This window comes from Manacus candei, unplaced genomic scaffold, assembly GCF_025592945.1.
Source record: "Manacus candei isolate 608988 ecotype Guabito, Panama unplaced genomic scaffold, ASM2559294v1 h1tg000131l, whole genome shotgun sequence".
Lineage (NCBI taxonomy): Eukaryota > Metazoa > Chordata > Aves > Passeriformes > Pipridae > Manacus > Manacus candei.
This window is the reverse complement of record NW_026138179.1, coordinates 499,149-520,157: the sequence shown is the minus strand read 5'-3', so window position 1 is coordinate 520,157 and position 21,009 is coordinate 499,149. Positions and strand designations below refer to the sequence as shown.

Genomic DNA, 21,009 nt, shown 5'->3' with positions numbered 1-21,009 from the left:
GTAATATTGTAATCCAATTCAAAGAGATTCCGCAATTAAACAGGTTTGAGCCAGGAACCAAATGAGTTTTCAGTACCTTCTTCTTTTGATCCCATTAGGTACTGCCAGCTCTTCATGAGTATGCACCAAGCTTGGGTGTGTAGTTTGTTTCTGTTGTTCCTGAAATGCACCCTTGCCCACTTCAGTAGCTGCAGTTTTTCCAGCCATAGCACAGAACCAGTAGCTGGAAGCAAAACTTCCTGCAATCCAGGCGTGGGGAAGTGTCGGATATGAAACACAGCACTTCCTACCTGCACACATCATGGAACTGGATGGCTGTCAAAGGTCTGGCTTAAAAGCCAGCAAGGAGATGTTATCCCTCTGGTGCTTCTAGTGCACTGCACTGCAGTTTCCCTGAAGAACCACACATCCCTGCAATGAAACCCGGGATTCTCCAGCACGGGGAGTTCAAGTGCACACAGACCATGCAGCAAAAGCCAGAGAAGTGGTTTGGGTTGGATTTTTCAACAAATAAACTTACCACTACACATCTCCCCAGCTAAATCAAAACAAAAGCAGTCAAGTCAGTCTATGCTTTAATGGAAAAGGTCAATGCCTTAACTACAAAATATATTTAAATACATAAATAAGTTACTGTAAGAAAAATAACTGCTTGAACATTATACCTCTGTCTTGCATAAACACCACATCTGCACTTAAGCTCTGATGCTCTCTCCATGAAGCTTTGGCCCACATATTTTCCAGCTGACAGCTTAACTACAATGCTACCTTTGGAATTCCTTCCCCCTATGGCAGAGTAGGAGACTGAATGAACTGCTTGTCACCCATTATGTGCCTCCGTGCCACTGCTGCTCCCTCCTTAGGAGGAGGCTGTTCCCACACGCATTATCCTGAACAGGGTGTTGAAGTTGTTGCTTCTTATTGCATCCCGACAAGCACTTATCACCTGTGTTTTGGGTTTGCCAACTGCAAAGAGACAAAAAGGAAAGAAAAGAAAAAACACTTCAGTTACTGAGTAGGAAACTGGTAAAAATGCTTATTCGATCCAGTCTCAAAATTTAGGGGTTTCTTCCAGATATTTTTTAAACACGTGGTGAAACACCTCCTTTTTTCTAATACATAAATAAAAAACCTTTCTTTAAAGAAGAATCATCTGTAGTTCTGTTTTAGGAGAGCTTAAAGGACTCGCTGGACGGGGAATGCTATGGACAAAAAAGTACCTCCTTCCCAAAAGGCCTATGGGACTGATAATACAGATAAAACAGCCCTGCTTAAGTTGGTAGTTGCTTTTTTTTTAAAGCAGAATTATAAACTAAGAACTGAAATACTACTTTTAGAATTATGTTCAACAGAACTAGGAATTTCTGTATCATTCAGAAAGCTGGAAAGTACTTTAAACTGTTCTTTCTAAAACTGTGATCCCAGATTACACTGGATGCTCACAGTTGACTGGCACAGGCAATGGGCTACAACTGAAAAAAGGAAGATTATTTCTACTACTTGAGTTTCAGGCCAAAAAGCCTGAGGTCACTTCAACTAACCCAGGTGGCCTCTGGGACACACCCCATCTGCCTCACCAGGGCCTGAGACTCCCCAGTCCCTCCAAAAATCAGCCTCACCCCGCAGCCGCCCAGCCCTCTGGATGGCCTGGTTCACAGCCTTCAGATTGTTCAACAGCTCCGTGTGGTTGTTGCAACGAATTTTGTACTGATTTATTAAGTCTCTGTTCAGGTCATACAGCTCAATGTACCGAGTCTTCATGTTTTTCCTGGGGGAACAATCGGTCCAGTTATTTGTGTCTCTGTGGACAAGAAAGTCACTCCTGGTTTGTCAATGTAAAGGTGCAGCAATATGTGGCTGTGATGGCTACCACAGGCTGCCAGCTATGAGACAACAGACTTGGCTAAACATGTCGGTTATACTCATCATTTTACTTCTAAAAAAAGTGGTCTATTGCAGTTATTTTACCCAGCAAGCCAAAGTGGAGATGCCACTTTCCCCAGTGAAAGTACCACTGCCCTGCAGTAGCTCAGACACTGCTGCTCTTCACAGTGAAGCTCAGACATTAGCAGAACACAGCAAACTGGAGTGAAAACACACCTAACATTTCTTGTTGTTCTAGAAAGTTCACACACCACAGACAGCTTTTCCTGCCTTCTTCCCTTCATGTATCTTTTCTAACATATCTCACCATCTTGAAGTAGATTCACCTCACCTGCTCTACACTAAGCCCTACCCTTGCCCTCTCACTTTGCCCTGACTGGTTTTCCACCCAAAGAATGAGACAAGGTTCAAAGACAGCTCATGGTGGGACCAGCAAAGGTACAATTCTACATCAAAAGCTGTAACTAGGCAACTCCTGTATCACACCAATAGTTTTTTGTGCTGTTTTCTGCCTGAAAAGCAAAGACTGGCTGTTCTAAACCCAAAGCACACGAGGTAGGCAGCAGTGGCTCACATGTCTCCCAGGAGCCGTGCATCCTCCGCCTGGACCAGCATGCTGCGGATGAGGTTGGAGTGTTCAGCCATGTCAGCAGTGAGCCTCTGATTCACAGCGTGGTGTTCATCCACCTGTCCAAGGCAAGCAGCTCCTGAGCAAGGGTCCTGGGCACCCTGGGCACACAGGCTAAACCCTGGCCCAGTGAAATAGGACATAACATCACAACTTAACCTACCAGCAACCCTGAGACCACTCTCCTTCCCCTCACCCCAGCTGCCAGAGCAGCACCTTGGCCCCTGGAAGGGGGTGAGCAGGCTGAGATACACATTTCATGCCCTGCCCCAAACTCCCAGACAACATATTTACATCATCCTAAACAATTGACAGCTGGGGTCCACGGGTCTGTTCTACAGAACAAAGAACAGACCCAAAGTCAAGGGTGTCCCACGGAATATACAGCAAGCCACCGTTGGGCTGGTTTCCACAAAGAACATAAAGCAGTTTAGAGATCCTCTCATAAAATGCTCCCAGTGACTGCTCATCTGCCAGCTCAGAAATGCCCAGTGCCTCCTCACCTTCACCAGCACCTTCCGCAGCTCCTCAAAGTACGCGGGAAAATCTGCTTCCACCTGCAGATCCTCGATGGCCAGGAAGGAGGCCAGGGACTGCACAATGTCCCCAGCCAGGTCAATGTCATCTGTGTTGATGGAAATCTGGCAGAAAGGAGAGAAAGCACTTCAGCACTCCTCCATGCCAGAACATCTGCCAGCATCTCAAAGCAGGTCCTTTACCAAGAGGCAAAACCGTTGCACGGGCAAGCTCTACAGCTTCCAGGAGACAAGGAGGCACTGATCTCAAAGGGGCTTTTATTCAGGCTTGGGATAGAGAGGCATCTGTGTACACAAAGGACCAGTGCAGAAGTTACAGGCAACCTTTGTGCCTCACGTTATGGCTCCCTGAAACCAGGCTGTGAGGAAACAAATACCCTCCTTCCTACAGATCTGCAGGCTAAGAAGTTTACTTCACTAACAGGCCCTGGGATTTTACCCACTAACAATAAACAGACCCAAAAGTTTCCAAAAGCATCCCTCTAACATGAGTACCTTCTCTGCCTGTTCAGTTGTCCCTCATCCTTAAGTTTCACTGGATTATAATTAGGAGGGAGTTTCCCCTTGCCCATGAAGGTACTCACCTCTCCACCAGGCTTGATTTTGATGCAAAGCTGACCTGCATTACGAAGGGAGGTGAAACAAACCTGAAAGGGAGCACTCTGAAACTCTGCATCCTCTGGCAGCAAGAAGCTCTGATTCAGCCACATAACGATCTTGCAAAAATAAAATTAAGAGCATCAGCCATCCCCTGTGTGTAAAGCCTGGGGAACCACACAGTGTCCCTGCACATGATGTGCACCAGGACACCCTGGAAAATTCATTTACTAAATTTCATCCCCTAACCCCATGCCATGAACTTTTCAGAATGAGGAGAGTTGAATCCTTGCACCAAAGCTGAATATTCCCAAAAGAATCAAATCCAACAACCAGAGACCACAGCCTAAGGTCAAAACATAAACCCAGGTCTGGAGACCAGAGAAAGCTGGGAAGCAAGGCTTGGTTCTACTGTTTCATCTTGTTTTTTGTCCTGGCCATTTAATGCAGTAAAGGCCATGGAAATATGGCAGAGTCCTACAGTGAGGAAAACGACCAGCTCTAATTACTGCCATCCTACAATTCAGATCTTGTGGAACCAAAGCTACAACACTGCTGCTTATCTGTTTCCAAAGTGAGCCATTACCTGGGCACTCTGCTGCCTTCTTCCTGTTCCCTGCTCATTTACAAATTCAACACTCACTACCAGGCTCCTGCCCTTGGCATTCCACCAGCCAGCACACAGCAAACAAGATAATGTCTTAAACACCTTGTGATCTGAGGCCTTTAGTTCCTGCAGAAATTCCTGATGCTGGGAATGCCTCAACGGAGGCATCTTTTAGAGACAGAAAAAAAGCTGCAATACACAGGCTGTTCATGGAATAACCTTTCCTTTGCTATTGGAAATGTCAAGCTGATTGCAAACCCTCCACCTGTGAAGGACTGCAAAACAGGAATCAGAGCAGAAACTCACCCTTTGTGGCCTCTCATTCGTGGTACAGTTCACAAAGCTCAGGGGCTCCGTGGCTGAGTCCGGGCTGCTCAGTGCATACATGGAGAAGCGGGGCAGCTGTCTGGTCAGCTCAAACACGTGGAACTGGGTGCTGGCAGCAAGCCAAAGGGAAAACAGAGACACTTACTAACACAGCAGGGATTCACCTATTGCTGGCAGCCTCCAGTTCCATAATCAGCTGCTTACTGCTTCCCAGGAAGAAAGACCAGAACTCGGAAATTCCAGGCTTATCACAGGTTGTAAGACTCCTCCCCACTGCTGACATTTTTAATAATCCTTCCACTGGAACATACTGTCTAGGCTAATGCATTTACAATTTTACTATGTGATTGGGTATTTCCTTTCCAAGTTCACTGAAGTCTTATTAAAAGCAAAATAAAGACAAATAGAGAAAACAAAAAGGGAATTCAGTCCCACACATTCTTTCTGCAGTGGATGGCTCGCTCTCAAAACACACCTCCCTACCCAGGGATTTGAGGGCAGTCAGACTTTATCTGGTGAAGAGCTCAGCATCACGGGTGCAAGAGTGTTTTTAGGAAAGCATTCCAGCTCTCCTTCCAGTAACAGAACTAACGGTGCACTTCCCAAGGGACAAGCCTGAAGCCACGTCACTGCTGTGTCCTGGTCACACAGTGAGCCCTGGAGAGCAGCAGGGATCCCAACTCACCTGTGCCGGTAACCCACAAAGGCTTTGATGTGCAAATCCACCGGGACATCTTTGGGTGGAGTGAGGGGAACACGAACACAGCTCGAGAGGTTCTGCAGACTGGGGTGCACCACATGGCTCTCTCCTTCAAATATGCCCTCAGCAAAGATCAGCACAGCACGGATGATTGTGTCTTAGCAACAAGGAAGAAAAAGCGGTTCCTAAATTAAAAGCTGTCCTCTGGCAACAAACTCACCACTATTTTCAGAATTCAGCATGGTAAACTCTCTATACCCCCTCCTCTGAATTGTGAAAACATGCCAGGTGACCAGGACCACCACATCTGGGCCTGACTGCATGGCTGGTGTTAGGTGAATTTGCTATCTTGGGGTAGTTCCAGTCTGCATATAAAGCCAGCTGAAGTCCAGTTGCATTCACACAACACTCTCACTAATTCAGCTGCAGGTTAATGTTTATAGTCAACACAAGGAGTGCTGCAGGGATCACCAACACTGGTTTCATCCAAGTTAAATGTTAATTGCCTTGGAATATAACAGATAACAAGAAGCAAATTCCATCAAACTCCTTTCCCCTGAGACTCAACAAAGGAACACAGCTTGATTCAAAACTGTGCAAGGAAAGAAACCACAAAGGGGACGTTATAGACAACAAAGGGGAGACATGCAAACCATAAGCTAAATATAACTAAAAATTTGCATGAATTTACATGAAATGAATGTCAAAGGTTGCAGGTTACCACTCACCATTTGTGGTGGAAATACACAGCTCCACATGGGCAGACTGGCTGTCAGAGCCCAGATTAACTGAGAGGGCTGTCTGGAGTTGGGTGTTTGCTGGAATCACACCTCTCTGCCCATCAGCTTCCTTCAACTCAGTGTTCAGTTCAGCCTGTTAGAAAACACACACCCTTCAGTATCAGAATTTCAAGATTTCCAGTGAAGAAACCTAGAACACAGATACATAAGTAAGTTCTCTTTTCCTGCAGAAGAAGGTCTCATTACAGCAATGCCCAGACACTTCACACAGCTGTGAGTGGCAGCTGCATTAGGCACAGAGCTATGGATGCTTAGATGCAATTTTTTTGGGTGCTTGACTGTTGATGGAGCTCAGCTCTGTACCCAAACCTGTACTCAGAAAAGCACTTAACATATATCAGTTTTAAGCACAAGCTCATAGAATTCCAAGCTTTTGCTATGGTGGTTTTGCTGTTCAATTACGAGTTTGCTCTTTCCTCAGACTATCTTTGAAACTCTTTATTTCTGCATGTTCACCATCAAGCCACAAGTGCTTTTCCTACACCCTGGCAGTGCTCCCAGCCCTCACCCAGTGACCTGATCCTCTCACACGATCCCCTCTACTCCCAAGTTGGCTTATGCACTGAAAATCACAATCTGCAGTCACAAGCCAAGGCTGAAGGGAATCCAGCTCCAAACACAACTGCTCTGGTAAGAGGAAGGAGCAAGGAAAGTGTTGTCTATTAAAATACAAAAAGCAAGTTCTGAACTTGCACAAGGAACAAGCCAAATGCATAAGCAGGAACCCACAGCAGACAATCTCGCTGCACCCTGACAGGTTCCAGCTCTGACTTGTCTGGACTGCCCCACAACCACTTCCCAGATTACTCCAGATTTATACCAACGGGAGGTGTGTTTTGGTCCTACACATTATCTAAGTTGTACCTTTGCATTTTCCTCATAATTTCTTAATTCCAGCAGCAGATTTTGTTTCTTCTGACTAAGTTCTCGGATCAGATCCTGCTCAGCACTCGTATCCATTAGGTTTCCTTTCATCTCCTCACCTCCTGGCAGATAGCCTCGGACTGTACAGAGACAAAACACAGCCAGTTTCAGCAAAGCCTTTCCCAGCCTCCCCAAAACTTTCTGTAGCAAGACTCTCTTCTATCACCTCTGCAGAAGACACTAAATCTGGTTTTCAGATGGTACTATTCAGCTGAAGACCTGAGCATTGATTTAGACCCACAGAGGCTCTGGTTTTCTTGGTGATCAGGACAAGACAAATGCACATTAAAAAAAAAAAAAAAAAAGTGAATTGCCAACCTGCCTTTAAGCTGTACTCACCTGGCCAGACAAGTGCAGCACCCAGTCCTTTTGCAAGAGGATTCCCACTACAATCATTCTTTCAGGTGCTTAGGCAAGTTTGCAATTATGGAAAATTAGTAAAATGTGTACCTGGATTTCTAGAGCTGGTCAGAGGGTTGTTGCTGTCTGGAAGGGACTGTAAGTCACTGTCAATCAGCCAGGAAACAAGATTTACCCACAGCAGTTTTTCCCCAAATCAAGGGATACTTCACCTCAAGGGGTACAACCTGTTTCCCAGTAGTCCAGTGGAGCACAGAGTTCTGGACATATCTCTAAGTGTCTGTGCAGACAGAGGACCTGAACAGATGATGAGACAAAGGCACTTGCTCTAAACTTCCATTTTGCTCTAGGGCTGTGTGCTCTGATTGCAGCTGACAATGAAAGCCAGGGACAGAAGTCTTATACCTGCAAAGAATATGCTGCCTGACTGTGTATTACTGCTGCCCCACAAAAGTTGCATTCAGCTTGCCCACTGATGAAAGGACATGTTTTATTATTTCTGGGTGAATCATTCATTTAAAATGAGAGCAAGAGAGAAAACACAGTGCAATACAGAACACCTCATGTGAAAGGATGCTGGTCCCAAATAGAACTCTAATGACATTGCCCATATAATCCCAGCCACACCAACTAGTAAGGCCTAAAGGGATCCCCATTGTGCCAAGGCTTGTTTACAATGGAGCCATCAGAAAAGGATGGTCATGTTCAGTGATATAAACCTGCACAGCTCTGTAAGGATAAGGTTCTTCAGAACTGCCTAGACTGCACCCCTTCTGTAAGCTTGGGAAAAAGGTTTATATGCTGAAGTCCAAGTGCAGCAAATCCCCACAGCCTGTGATTAAGACAGACACCAAAATACTATGCTATTTAACAAGGACAGGCTTTTGTTTCAAATGGGTTGTGCCAGACCTGCTTGTCTCAGGCCACTGACGCCAAGCAGTCGGATAATCACACCAGTGTCTTTCCTGGAGCCATCCCTGTAAATTCATGCTGAGTTTATTTAAATAATCTGTGATCATATTTGTTTCCACTCACAGTAAGTAGGTCTGACTTTTTGAATGCATGGTGGGATAAATCCAGCACTTCTCAGGAGAGCATTTTCCAGGAAACAAAGCACTGTTAACATCTAAAATTTCTAATATAAAAACCACCTGCAGAAGAAAACCAAACCACACACACACTTAGCTCTCTAAACACCCTTACCCACTGTAGGGTGGCCAACAGAAAAAAAAAAAAGATTTCCTATACTTCATCTATTATAATGTAGCCTGAAGAACCAGAGTCTGTCCTGAATATCATTATCTTTGCATTAGGATGGGGCTTCTTCCATTAGACAAATGAATTTTGATGGCTTCTTGGATCATAATGAAACACACGCCGGTTCTCACAGAGAAGGTGATATTCAAAACCCCATTTCCAGATAGAGTAACTCAAAATTCCCTTCAAATAAAGCCAAGGGAATTTGGCATACAAAATGCTGGAAGCAAAACAATGTTTAGCTAAACTGAGATGATGTGAGGTGCCTGATATTATTGTGTATTAAATTAATATCCTGAACTGTGCTCTTACCTTCCCCATCAACTGAACAGCAGATTAACTGGGTGCTGCCATCCATCCTGTAATCCCCCTCCACCACTCCTGCAATTGAGGAAGCAAAGTTGTCCTTAAAGATGACCTCCCCAGTGCGGTCACTGCGGGCATCAACCTGCAACAACAGCAAAGAGTCCCAAGCCTCAGCATGAACAGAAAAGCCAGCTCCAAAACAGGCATCATGCCATCCTCTGAGCTGTTAACTGAAGGCCAGCTCCACTCACAGAACTGCAGGTAAAGCTGCAGCTCTGCCAATCTCAACACCACACGTGAAAAAAACACCATCCAGAAATGACCTCCAGGCAGACTCAGCTAGAGGGAACTGCCCTTCAGAGATGCTTCCCTAAGTTACACTCAAGGAAGGAAAGGAAGGGACTGCAGGTCTGCACTGGGAAGGCTATTCACATATGAATGCAGCAATGATGGGACTAAACCAGAAACAATGCAGTATTTACAGCCTGTCCTCCTGGCTGCAGCCCTTGTGCGGGGAATTATTTTTATACACAAATACCACAACCTTCAATTACCTCTCATTGGAGAAGAAGGGTGAGGGGAGCTCAGTTCTGTGCACTGTGTATTTTCCAAAGCACAGCTCCCAGCATTACTCTTTCTAGGAGCTATGAACTGTTTCAGATCAACAAGCTGGATAGAGACTGCCAGTGGAAAAGAACAGGAGTAAAGCAAGGAGAGGCTCTCTTTAACAATCACCTAATCCAACATAAGTTGCAACATATCTGGGCTCCAGACTGCCAGTTTGATATGAAGTTATTAAATTCCCCCAGGCTAATGACAGTAATGAGAGGTGTGAAGAAAAAAGCATAGCTTCACAAAAAAAAACTGGCAAGCTGCATCCAGGAGGGATGTGGCAGTTAAAACAGTCATTTCTGACAAAGGGGAATACCAAAGAACAGGTTTAAAAGACTAAAACTGAGTTGTATAGAATGCCTTTACATAAAATTAAATAATGCTTGATTAATCCTGCCACAGCTGAGACTGACGCTGCTCTCCTGTTACATAACTGCTTTGTCTTCCCTGTAGTTTGGGAACACTCAGGAAACACTGCAGAGGATTATTACCATGTCCTCAAGACACACCTGAAAAGAGACACTCAGGAGCTTTAGGATGTGGCATATGATCCCTGCTGCCACAGAAACAACTTGCCACACCTTTGCAACTGACTCTGAGCTAAGCAGGGGAAGCAGCTTTTCTCTGATCTTGCACTTGGCCCTGGACTCACCAGCCAAACTGGGTTTATTGCAATAGATCTTCAGTGCTCGGCTTTCTTTTTAATCTTCTGGGTTGCTGTTCCTCAGATAATTTAACAGCCTCGATCAAACACAGTTTCCATACCTACAGCTCTTCATTTCCCCCCTGTATAAACTCACCTTCCCATTGGACCAGCCAGTGATCAACTCAGGCACTCCATCAGAGTTCAGGTCAAACGCATGTATGCTCATTGCCTGGTTTTTTGACTGAGCACAGAAAAGAAAGAACAAATTAGGCTTGAGTATGTTTTCTGAATTGCACATGCTTGACACATGCAAGACTGGACTATGAGGCTACAGAGATTAAAGAAAGAAACACAATACTGTCTCTTAACAGGCAGTTTGAGCATTGCTATCTCTCAGGCCACACACACGTGTGAAATCTTGGCCCTTGCATTACAAATCTAGCCCACTGCTCTCAAAGGACCTGACTGTTCCTTTAAATACATTTCCATCAGGTACCAAGTCTCCTAGCAGCCTTCAAGCTTGCAGTGATGATATTCCAGCCCTGGACTAACCTTAATCCTCCAGTAGCGGGCTGTCCTGTCGTACACTCCGACGGTCCCGTTAGCAAGAGCGTAACCAAACCGACTGCCATACATGGGGCTGAGGGCAGTAATAGTCTGGTGGGGAAAGGAGGGACAGAGAGGATACAGCAGTGAAAACTTCTGCAACTCCAAGTAACAGGGAACAGGCTACACAATCTCTCATATGAACTCTACAGCACTTAAATGGTAAATCAGTCTGTTGCAGGAAGCACCGAGTACTGAAGATACTACTTTTTAAAAATCAGTTTGAAATCACCAAAGGCCTTGTAGGATTTCCTCACACAAGCTGCGTTCCCAGTGTTAGGACACACTTTAGCAAGGATTGCAGAATTGCCCTCCAACTGTGTACTTTGCCCAAGTATTTCCTACCACAGACAGCAACTGCTCACAGGATTCCTGTGGTCACCAGTGCTAACACACTGTCAGTGAAAAACTAGTCCAAACACACAACAGTCCTTAAGCACACGGAGCTGAGGATGTCAAAGGTTCAACTTTACCTGGGTTAGGAAAGCCCTGCAGATATTATTGGTAGAAAATCTTTGCCCAAGATTAATGAGATAAAAATTAACAGCTTCCACACTTGGGACTTCTTTGGAACACAACTGGAACACCAGGCTAAGTATTACCTGAGTAAATAACAGCTCTGGGGAAACACCCGAGAGTCATAACTCAGCCTGTTTCTCACTCCTTCTAAGACCCATTCTTCATTAAGCTAAGGTTCTCAGTGCTTGGAAATGCAGGTTTTTCCATGCACTAGAGATTTTAATGTCAAGAGGAACAACTGCAATCATCTGTCTGGTCTTCTGTACAACGTAGCACAAGAGACTTCCTTCAATTAAATTCTTTGCCAACTTCTTATTTAAACTCAGCTGACTGTGCTCCTTGGGAATTTTTAGCATAAAACATGCAAACCCTTTATCCTTTCCATGCACAATTTTCTCCACAGTCTTTCCCAAGTATCAAACCCCTCTAAATTACAGGCACCCAGTAAGGACAAAAGACCCCAGCAACAGTTAGAAACTCAAAGGTAACACTCTATAAATCTATACCTGATTGACCATTTATAAGAGTCACAACAGTCCACAGCTTCACTTTCACCAGTAAGTGATTAAACAGACAAAATGCAAACTGTTCAAGACTTCCAAACCAAGCACAGTGTATAAAGCTATTGTTCCTTGGATTTACCCTCCCAAAAAGAAAGGTTTAGGTGTAGCTGTGTCTTTCTAAATGAGAACAGCAGGATTATAACAGACCTCCTAAGACTCTGCAGGTGTGAATTTAAAACAATTCTACCGTGGATCTGGAAATAAATCACACATGAGAGTGAGGGACCTTTAGCTTCCCTTTAACCAGAAATCACCACATGACCAGACTGGCCACTGCACACACAGCAGGATGTGTTACAGGCCCAGTTCTAATTCTAGCCATAGCAAAAGCCTCCTTTCCTAGGACGGTGGATTTGTCTTTTATAGCTCTCCCTAAGTGGTTTAATAGCTAAGCCTTCTAGTCCCACCTTGGGCAGGGGGGAGACCTCAGATCTTTAAGCGCAAAGGCCTGTAACATGCCCTTACTCTACCTTGGCTCCAGAAGGGCTGTGAGAAGACTGAGAACACTCCTAAATGCTGTGAAAAGGCTTTTTTACTCCCTTCCAAGGAACCCAAATCTAACAGTGGAGGTCCTCTCTCAATTCTTAAGCTAAAGAGCATCCCCTACACCTTTTATTTATCCCTCTGTAAACCTTTCTGCCCCATGCCTTACTTTAGCCACCACAGCCCTTCTTAGGCAGCCAGTGCATAACTCCAGCTGCAATACAAACTTCCAGTTTTGCTGGGCATCCCCCTTCTGCCCTGCCATGCACTGTCTGGATACACACAGGGGCAAGTTACATCATGATCATTGTGTCAACGCATTTGAGGAAATCTGTAGAAGAGATTGTTTTGCTCAGAGGACACTCAGAGCTTCAATCACAACCCAGTAACCTTAATCACCCTTGGACATGGCCCTGACTTTCAGCCAAACAATAGTCACTGTTCTCAGCTGGCTGAAGGTTTGTAAATAAACTGAGCAAAAAATCCCCCTGAGTAATGAAAGACATTATTAACTCTAACTTTTGCAGTTCTAGCAGAATAGATGCTGTGCCAAATAGTTAAGTAACTATTTAACTACACAATAAATCTGAACCAGAGAAGCTTTAGAGTACACAACGCTTTCAGCTCCATCAGCAACTACAATAAACATTAGCCACAAGTAATTTACCTCTGTCTCTGACATCTCTGCCACGATCTCATCTTCTTTAAACACACGGATATCAAAATCTTCAGAGCCAACAAGAAGCTGAAAAAAAAAAAAGTGTATCTTAAAAGCGTATTCAAGCTAAGGAAATAAAAAGAATATACACCAGGATCCAGAGGACAAACAAATATTCCAAGTCCAACGAAGAGTTTTAACAGATGTTTGAAAAGTTGCCAGTGGAGCAAAAGTTACAAGATTTCAGAAGTCTCCTGTTGATCAAGTATTAGTTACTCATTTTTTTTTTGTCAAGCCAGTCTCTACAAAAGCATAGTGAAATATCTGGGGCAGGAATGAGAAAAGATACTTTGGAACCCCAAGGCTCTGCTCTTTTCTTACTGTAGAAGATTCAGTGTTACAATTCTTACCTGCAATTATATAAATATATATTCCTATTGTTTGTCTCACATCATATCAGCAAGATGTGTGTTTCAAGTTATCTTCATTTTAAATCAGCAGAGCAAAGACTATTTCATTTCCCCATGTCACTATAAAGAAACAGGAGGACTGGATCTAAAGGCAAATTTCTTGATTTTACCAAGTATAAGTGAAGCTTTTCACAGGATAGCTTCTTAAGAGCTCACTTTTACATCTAAGATGCTTATGAGTTGTTTTTCTGAAATTCAAAACCGAATTTATTAAGCATATTCAAAAAATACCACTGAAAGAGATGCCTTGAACTGATGATCACAGGTATTTCATTGTATTGCTCCTGGTGTAGGGAATTAAAAAGAGAGAAGTTTTCCACTACAGTTAGCAATCAGTGCACCAAACCAGGCAGCAATGCTGTGAAGACTCCAGATGTGACTAGTTTAGCCACCCAAGGAGTGCCAGAGCACTGCTGCTCCTTACACATTGACTCAGCATTTTGCATTTCGTGTCCAGACCAGAGCCTGGGAAAGGCACAACTCCCACGCAAGGATCACTTCAACTGGTAATATAAATCAGAAATAATTGACAACCCAAGCTTTTTTATTATTATCATTTCACTACAAGACCACAAGAACAGCTGAAGTCATGTGTGAATGGTTACAAACCTCAGTTTTGCCATCACCATCAAAGTCACACAGTGCCAAGGAACGAACGTTGTCTCCAGTAACCTGAAACCAGAAGGACAGTCCTCAGTGCTGGTGACAGCTGTCAGAAGCTGAATTGGTTTTATTATCTCAGCTGCAACAGAACAGTTGACGCAGTCAGTGCTCAAGCAACATCTGAGAGCACTGAATGCACAACCAAAATACAATTTAAGGTCTGAGATAAATTAAGGAGGATCAACAACCGAATTAATATTCACACATAAAAACACCCAAGATGAATTAGTGCCATTGAAAGAATCTTCTAACAACATCAAAACCATCATGCACAGCCTTACCGTCCAAAAACGGTCATTTCCTTCATAATCAAAGCCCTGCAGGGCACAGTTCCCACCAATAATAGCAAGTGGAGGTGAAATATCTCCAAGCTTTCCAAGAACTATTGCATTGGCTCCATCTGAAACCTACAGAGAAACATCAAAGGAAAAAGAAACAGCAAAAAATAAGACATCAGAGTACACAAATCAAGGAGAGAGCCTCCAACATTATCACTGTCGTTGTAGCTGAGCTCTGAATGCCTGTTAATTTTTTTTAATTTTGTCTTGCTTGGTGATGTGTGACATATTATGAAAATTTGCTCTTGCACACACAGACATACATCACATTCCCATCTTTATTTTGAAATACTGCAGATATTCTACAGACAAAATGTTCTGAATACAGTAGTAGAATTAATACATAGAACAGAAGCATAATTAATTGACAATGTAATGTAGAAACTGCGATCTCTGGAATGGAAAGAAACAGAAAACAATGGAGATACTAAAAAAAGCAGACAGTTAAATTGAACTTGCCTCTCTGTAAAACAAATCTGAGTTGTTATACACATCATAAGCCAACAAATTAGTCTGTGTTCCAACCAGAAGACAATCATAACCCAGCTGAGGGTTCAGCACTCCCGAAGCCAGACAAGTGATCCCTTGATTAATGTTGAGAAGAGAAATGTCCGAATCTTGGCTACTTGGCACCATTCGGTTTGTGCTTGTTCTCTGCCCTCGGGCATGAGGATTGTGAATAAAAACCTACAGAAACAAGGATATAAATATTAACACAAAGCATGTATCTGTGTGTACAAACAGTAAAGACTATTGTTTGCATAATAAATGCGATGGGGAAGAAGGGCATTCACTTAACCTACATGAGGACAAAAGACTGGGGGGTTTGCTGACAACAGTATTTCTCACAGTTATTCTTTAACCTATACCAGAAAAAGGGAAATGGCAGGAAAAACTGCTCTGGCCAGTGGAGTTGCAACACCATTGTTTTGTTTGTTTCTGAAAATGACAACTGAGGAGTCTTCAGAGTAAGGCAAAAAAAAGCAAACCAAAGGGAACAACAACAAACTAAACAAATTACATCCAGCTGGTAACAGTGTTTGCAAAACACCCCAAACATTTAGGACAATTTAGCTGGTACCTATCTGTAACCTCCATCTGTGGGTGAGCATGGTTAATTTAAAAAGGAGCCTGTGATAAATAAGGTTTTATTCTCACTGACCAAATATTCAGTCACTGTAATTATCTGGAGCCAAGTCAGAGGATCTCAGGATATTATGCTCAACAGCTTTGCTTTATGGCTGTGCAGTCTGTGCCTTGGACAAGCCCATGTTTGGTGCTGTTCCTAAAGGCTCCAAGATAATAATGCTGGGAAGCATCAGAGATGAACCCTGTTTGTATTTACAACCACCTAAGTGCCTCTGTGGGTTGATGCTTCAACCTGTGTTTTGTTAATTATTCAGATTGCAGCTAACCCCGTATGTTTACGGTTCACACTCAAACAGGGCACAGGGGATGCAGTCTGTGCATCACCCACAGAAACCTCAGCACTGCTGCTGTTATCAGCTTGGTGTGTACCAGTGCCAAGGCTCACTGCTGTGACTGAGAATTGTAGGATAAAATTCACGGCTTGAAAAAAAAACAAAACCTAGACTGCTAGAAAATGTGAAAGTTTCCTTGGCAACTTGGGTTCGTTGAGTGGGTTGCGTTGGAAGGGACCACTGGAGTGGGGACCACTCCAAGAGAGTCCCCAGAACGTGTTGCTCTGGACTGTGTCCAGAGAGCTTTTGAGTACCTCCGGGCAGGAGACTGCACAGCCTCTCCACAGTGCCAGCGCCCAGCCGGGTCACCAGCTGTCAATGTTTGCGGTCTGCCCGCTGCCGCAGGGGCTCCGAGCACCGCGCCCGCACACAGCCCGGCTCCTCGGGGAGACGCTCGGGCCTGCGGGGGACGAGGGACACGAGCCGCCAGCCCCCGGCCCGGCTCCCCCGGGGCCCGGGGGGATCAGCGCGGCTCCCGCGGCCGCTCCTGCCCCGTTACCTTGCCCGCCTGCGTGGCGGCCGCCAGGCAGGGGTGCGTCCCGTCGTACCGGCCCAGCGCCACCATGCGGGGCAGGATCTTGTGGTTCAGCTTCAGCGTGAACACGGGCACCAGCATGATGGGAGCGGGGAGCGGAGCGGGGAGCGGAGCGGGCACGGCGGGGCACGGCGGGGCACGGCGGGACGCGGCGGGACGCGGAGGGACACGGAAGGACGCGGGCACCGGGCCGGGCCGCAGGGCCGCCCCACACGCGGATCCGCCGGGCCCGGCACCGGCACCGCCCCGCGCACGCGCGGCCGCCGCGTCAGCGGGGACGGGCGAGACCAACGGGGGGAATCTGGGGGGGGGGAGGCCGAGGCTAAATGGGAAGCGGGGGAGGTGGGACTGGGAGCTGTGGGAGACGAGGGGCCTGGGGGGCAGCTGGGGGAGATGGGACTGGGACTGGGACTGGGACTGGGACTGGGACTGGGACTGGGACTGGGACTGGGACTGGGACTGGGACGGGGCAGTTCCAGGAGCAGGAGTTGGGACTGGGGGGGCAGTTGCAAAGGTCTGGGGAGCTGGGGATCCACTGCAGTGCAGGACTGGGGGATGTAGGGGGGCGATCACAAAGGTCGGGGGGGGTAACTGAAGGTGTGAGGGGGCATCTGAAGGAGCTGCGGTGGGGAATTAGGGGGCCAGGAGAGCAAACGCAGAGGTCAGGAGAGCTGAGGGACAGTTTGGGATGCAGGGGGCAGTTAGGGGAGATGGAGGGCAATTGGAGGTGTGGAACTAGGGGGGGCATTTCCAGAGGTCAGGAGAACCGGGGGAGCAACTGGAAGTGCTGGGGCAGCTGGCGGAGCTGGGGGCAGGAGGTTAGAGACAATTGCCCCCTGGGCAGCCACGGGGGTCCCCAACACCCCCACTGCCACCTCATCCGGCTCCTCTGTGGGGTCAGCACCCAGCTGGGGCCAAGGGGTGCCTCATCTCTGTCCCCAGCCCCCTCGCCTCACCAGCTCCACACTTGCCCTTACTCACACCTTCCCTCACAGCACAGGGGTGTAAACCAGCAGTATCTCTAATCAAGGAGCAGCAAACCAGTAAAACCCAACCCAGAGTTACAACGCTCTGTGCAGCTGGGAAGGCACAGCCTCAGAGCATCAGTGCCACAGGTTTATGGGATCATGCACTGGTTCATACAGAACCCGACCATTGGGGCGCTGGGAGGAGGCTGGAAATGGGAGGGCCAGAGGGCAAACCCCACAGAGCTGTAGTGGAAGCACTGGTGCCGGTCCCCATCCCAGTGTGGATTCCAGTACCCAGACCCTCATGAGTCCTCCTGCAGTGCTCACTCCCTGCCCAGCCATCGGCTCGATAGGGAAACCCTGGCTCAAGGTCATGACTTTGAAAGTTCTGAAGTTATTTTGGCTTTAAGAAATATTTTAACGCGATAACCCTCACGGGTCCGTAAACACACCGTGCTCAAATCCAGCACCTGCCATCCACTGGCACGTTATCACCCCCATCCCAGCAGGAGGTGGGTTTGGAAAAGGGCACACTGGAACAACAGCTCTTCCTTCCCTGCGTGAGGCGAAGATTCCTTTATTTCCAGGAGAGTGGCAGGCACGTCCCAGTTGGCATTTCCTTGTGCCCTGGCCCAGCCCTGGCCAGCAGCAGTGTCCCTGCCCCGCATGCGAAGGAGGGCTCTCAAAGGCACTGCTTGAGTGGGGATCACGCGATTCTGAGTGTGACCACCTCCTTTTCCTCTTTGTTTTAATTGTTTTTACCGGGTTTTTCTGGCAGCTCCGTCAATGTGCCATTATACTTGCGGATAGCGAGGCAGCAGTTGTGAGCAGCATGTTAAAGAGGGTGTTTTTTTCCCCTTTGTGGCTCTGTTTGGGGCGAGTGTGGGTCTCTGTGCCAGCCTTGCAGTGGGACCCCCCTCCTGTGCTCTGGTTTGGGACTGGAGCACAAAGGCAAAGCACCAGCGTGAACTCGGGCACGCAACGGGGTGTTGCTCAAAGCCAGCAAACACTGCTGCCCTCACAGGGAAAATCACAGAATCCTAGAATGGTTTGGGTTGGAAAGGACCTTAAGGATCATCTAGTTCCTGCCATAGGCACAGAAAAAAATCCCCAGCTCCCCTCCCAGCAGTGCCAAGCATTGCTCTGCAGGGCTCCACAAACCCAACTGAGCAAAGCTGGGGGGAAAACTAGCTCAGAGACCTTTTTAAGCTGGTAAAACTGTAAATGGATGAAAATTTCAACTTCTCACAAATATGTATGATTTGAGCTGTAAATATTATTTTTCATCACTAATTATGGTACTGGCTTTGGCACGTCTGCAACACGGTTAAATTACAGCTGCCACTTTGAATTGGCTGGCTCTGAAACTCTTAATATTGAAATCATGGCTTTTAGCACTCATTTCCCTTCGTTTGAAAGGCTCATCATCTACAAAATAAAATTAAATTATATTTATTTATTTTATAAATAAAAGAATAAAATATAATAGAATTTATTTACATCTAAATGTACAGCAATCCAGTCCTGAGTCCTGAGCACAACTTGGGACAGGGATCTTTCCCTTTCCCCACTTTTATAAGGGGGAAAATCCCATCTAATCCTCACTGAGCTCTGGGGTTTCACTGCTGCACAGCTGGGGGCTGCTGTGTGGCCAGGACCAGCGTGGCTGAATTTGAAGGGTTATTCAGCTTGTTCACTAGAGTAGGGGGTCTTAAAATCCAGGAAGAGATCATCACCATCCTCTTTCCTGGATACTCTGGACAGGCTTTGCTCTTTTGTTTGCTCTTTTCCAGCTCCTGGGGGAAAACAACTTTATATATGTAATATAACAGATAGAATGTAATAACATAATATCTTAATGTAATATAATATTTTAAAGCTGATATTATTTAATATAATAAGATATTATAAATATGTCTGTTATATAATCAAACATGCTTGGCATGGGCTGCTGGCTTTCTAGGCAGGTTGCACAGAGAAGCTGGCCACGACTCCACAACAGGTACGAGGATCATCACCCGCCCAGAAGCTGTTTCTTGGCAGGTTTAAAATCTAACTGAGAACTCTCAATGCCTTTATCTGCCTGGCAGTGCTAAGGAGCACCCAGATATCGAGTTTGGAAAAGTTTTGGCAAAAATAACTACCTCCAGCCTTTGAGGGGGGCATAGCATGGCTGGGGGAGTGGGGAGGGACAAGCGATTGCACCTGCATAGTAAAATACTTCTTAAAATGAAGAAGGAGCCTGTCTGCAGGGGCTCTGCTCTTTCCCCATCCCAGGTTTGCTGCCCCAGCTGGAGCAGTATTTCTGCTCCATCCCATCCCATGCAGATCCCTGAGGTGGGAGATGCTTTGAGTGGGGATGGAAGGAGCTGTTGTGGCAGATCCTGACTCCACAGCTCTGCTGCTCTCAGGGAGGCAGGATCCGGCACTGCAGCTGCCTCAATCATTCCCGGGGGATTCAACGAGGATCTCTGGATCTCAGGAGCCAGGCTATGAAGACATCAAGGAAAATATCACATCCTTTTATTTCACACCTTTATACCAAGGGGGTTGATGTTTTCTGTGCAAGTTCAGGCAAGTTGCCTACTTGACATCCCAGGGGATTACTCATCCCCTCTACTCTTGGCTTCTAATTAGCAACTAAAGGGGAATAAAATAATTAAATATGCCCAAGGTAACGATACTTGGAAACTTTGGGTCACGTTTCAGCCAGGGGAGGAGGCAAGTAGTTGGAGCAGGTGAGTTTGAAGTCTGTGGGAACCTGAAAGACACAAAAGGGAAGGGAAGATGTAAGAGTAAAGAAAAAAAGAAAAAAAGAAAAAGAAGAAAATCCAAATTGTACACTGGGAAAGCATTAGATTGGTGAGTTAAAATGATGCCTAGAGTTAAGGTGATGCTTAAAACCTGTCATGCAGATGCCAGCAGTGTTGGGCAGGGTGGGGGACACCCGGGAGACCCCCTTTCCCGGTAGAGTGTGCAGGGATGCTTGGCAGCCCTTGACCCACCGGTTCTCTGCTCTCACAGGTGGGGGATGAGGTAAATTCAAGCCCTTTTATTTCCCAGCCAAAGCTTGGTTGGTCCTCACCCCCTTCCTTCCCTTGGGGGCTGCAATTCAACCCTTGTTAGACCTCGAAGTAATTCCCATTAACATTTATGAGAATTTCATGATCAAAAGAGGAATCAGCCCTTTCATCTTCCAGACATGCCCAAACACACATCACCCAGCCCCAAAAGCCTGTACTGCTGGGTGGGAGCTTGCATCCTGAGCTGGGGTCCCTCAGGATGCACACCCCAAAACCGACGGGGGCTTTGCAGGGTCAGTTTGCCCTCCTAGACCCAGTTCATGCCATCAGTTCAGCATTTCTTCCTTTCCCTTCTCCCTAAAAATAAATAATTAGCAGATCCCCACCCTCCCTGCACTTTTTTTTTTCAAGGGGAAGGTAACATTGATAGCTCCCTTCCAGATAAGAAATAAGGAATAAATGCCAAGCCCTTGCCCGCAGCCATAGGATGAGCCGGCAGCTGAGCCCGGCTCATAATC

General features: G+C 46.2%; 1 protein-coding gene across 1 annotated transcript; it reads right to left on the bottom strand.

Annotated features, from left to right (window-relative positions):
• Window positions 1-90: 90 nt before the first annotated feature.
• On the bottom strand, window positions 91-16,740 carry BBS2 (Bardet-Biedl syndrome 2). The gene is made up of 17 exons (XM_051771233.1): window positions 16,465-16,740; window positions 14,944-15,171; window positions 14,428-14,553; window positions 14,093-14,155; window positions 13,023-13,100; window positions 10,737-10,841; window positions 10,339-10,425; window positions 8,933-9,068; window positions 6,944-7,083; window positions 6,008-6,152; window positions 5,265-5,436; window positions 4,559-4,688; window positions 3,633-3,764; window positions 3,016-3,153; window positions 2,459-2,571; window positions 1,620-1,768; window positions 91-966 (listed from the first exon to the last, which is right to left on the bottom strand). The coding sequence occupies exons 1-17, from the start codon at window positions 16,579-16,581 to the stop codon at window positions 860-862; spliced, it is 2,166 nt and encodes a 721-aa protein (XP_051627193.1). The 5' UTR covers window positions 16,582-16,740; the 3' UTR covers window positions 91-859.
• Between the last annotated feature and the right edge of the window lie 4,269 nt (window positions 16,741-21,009).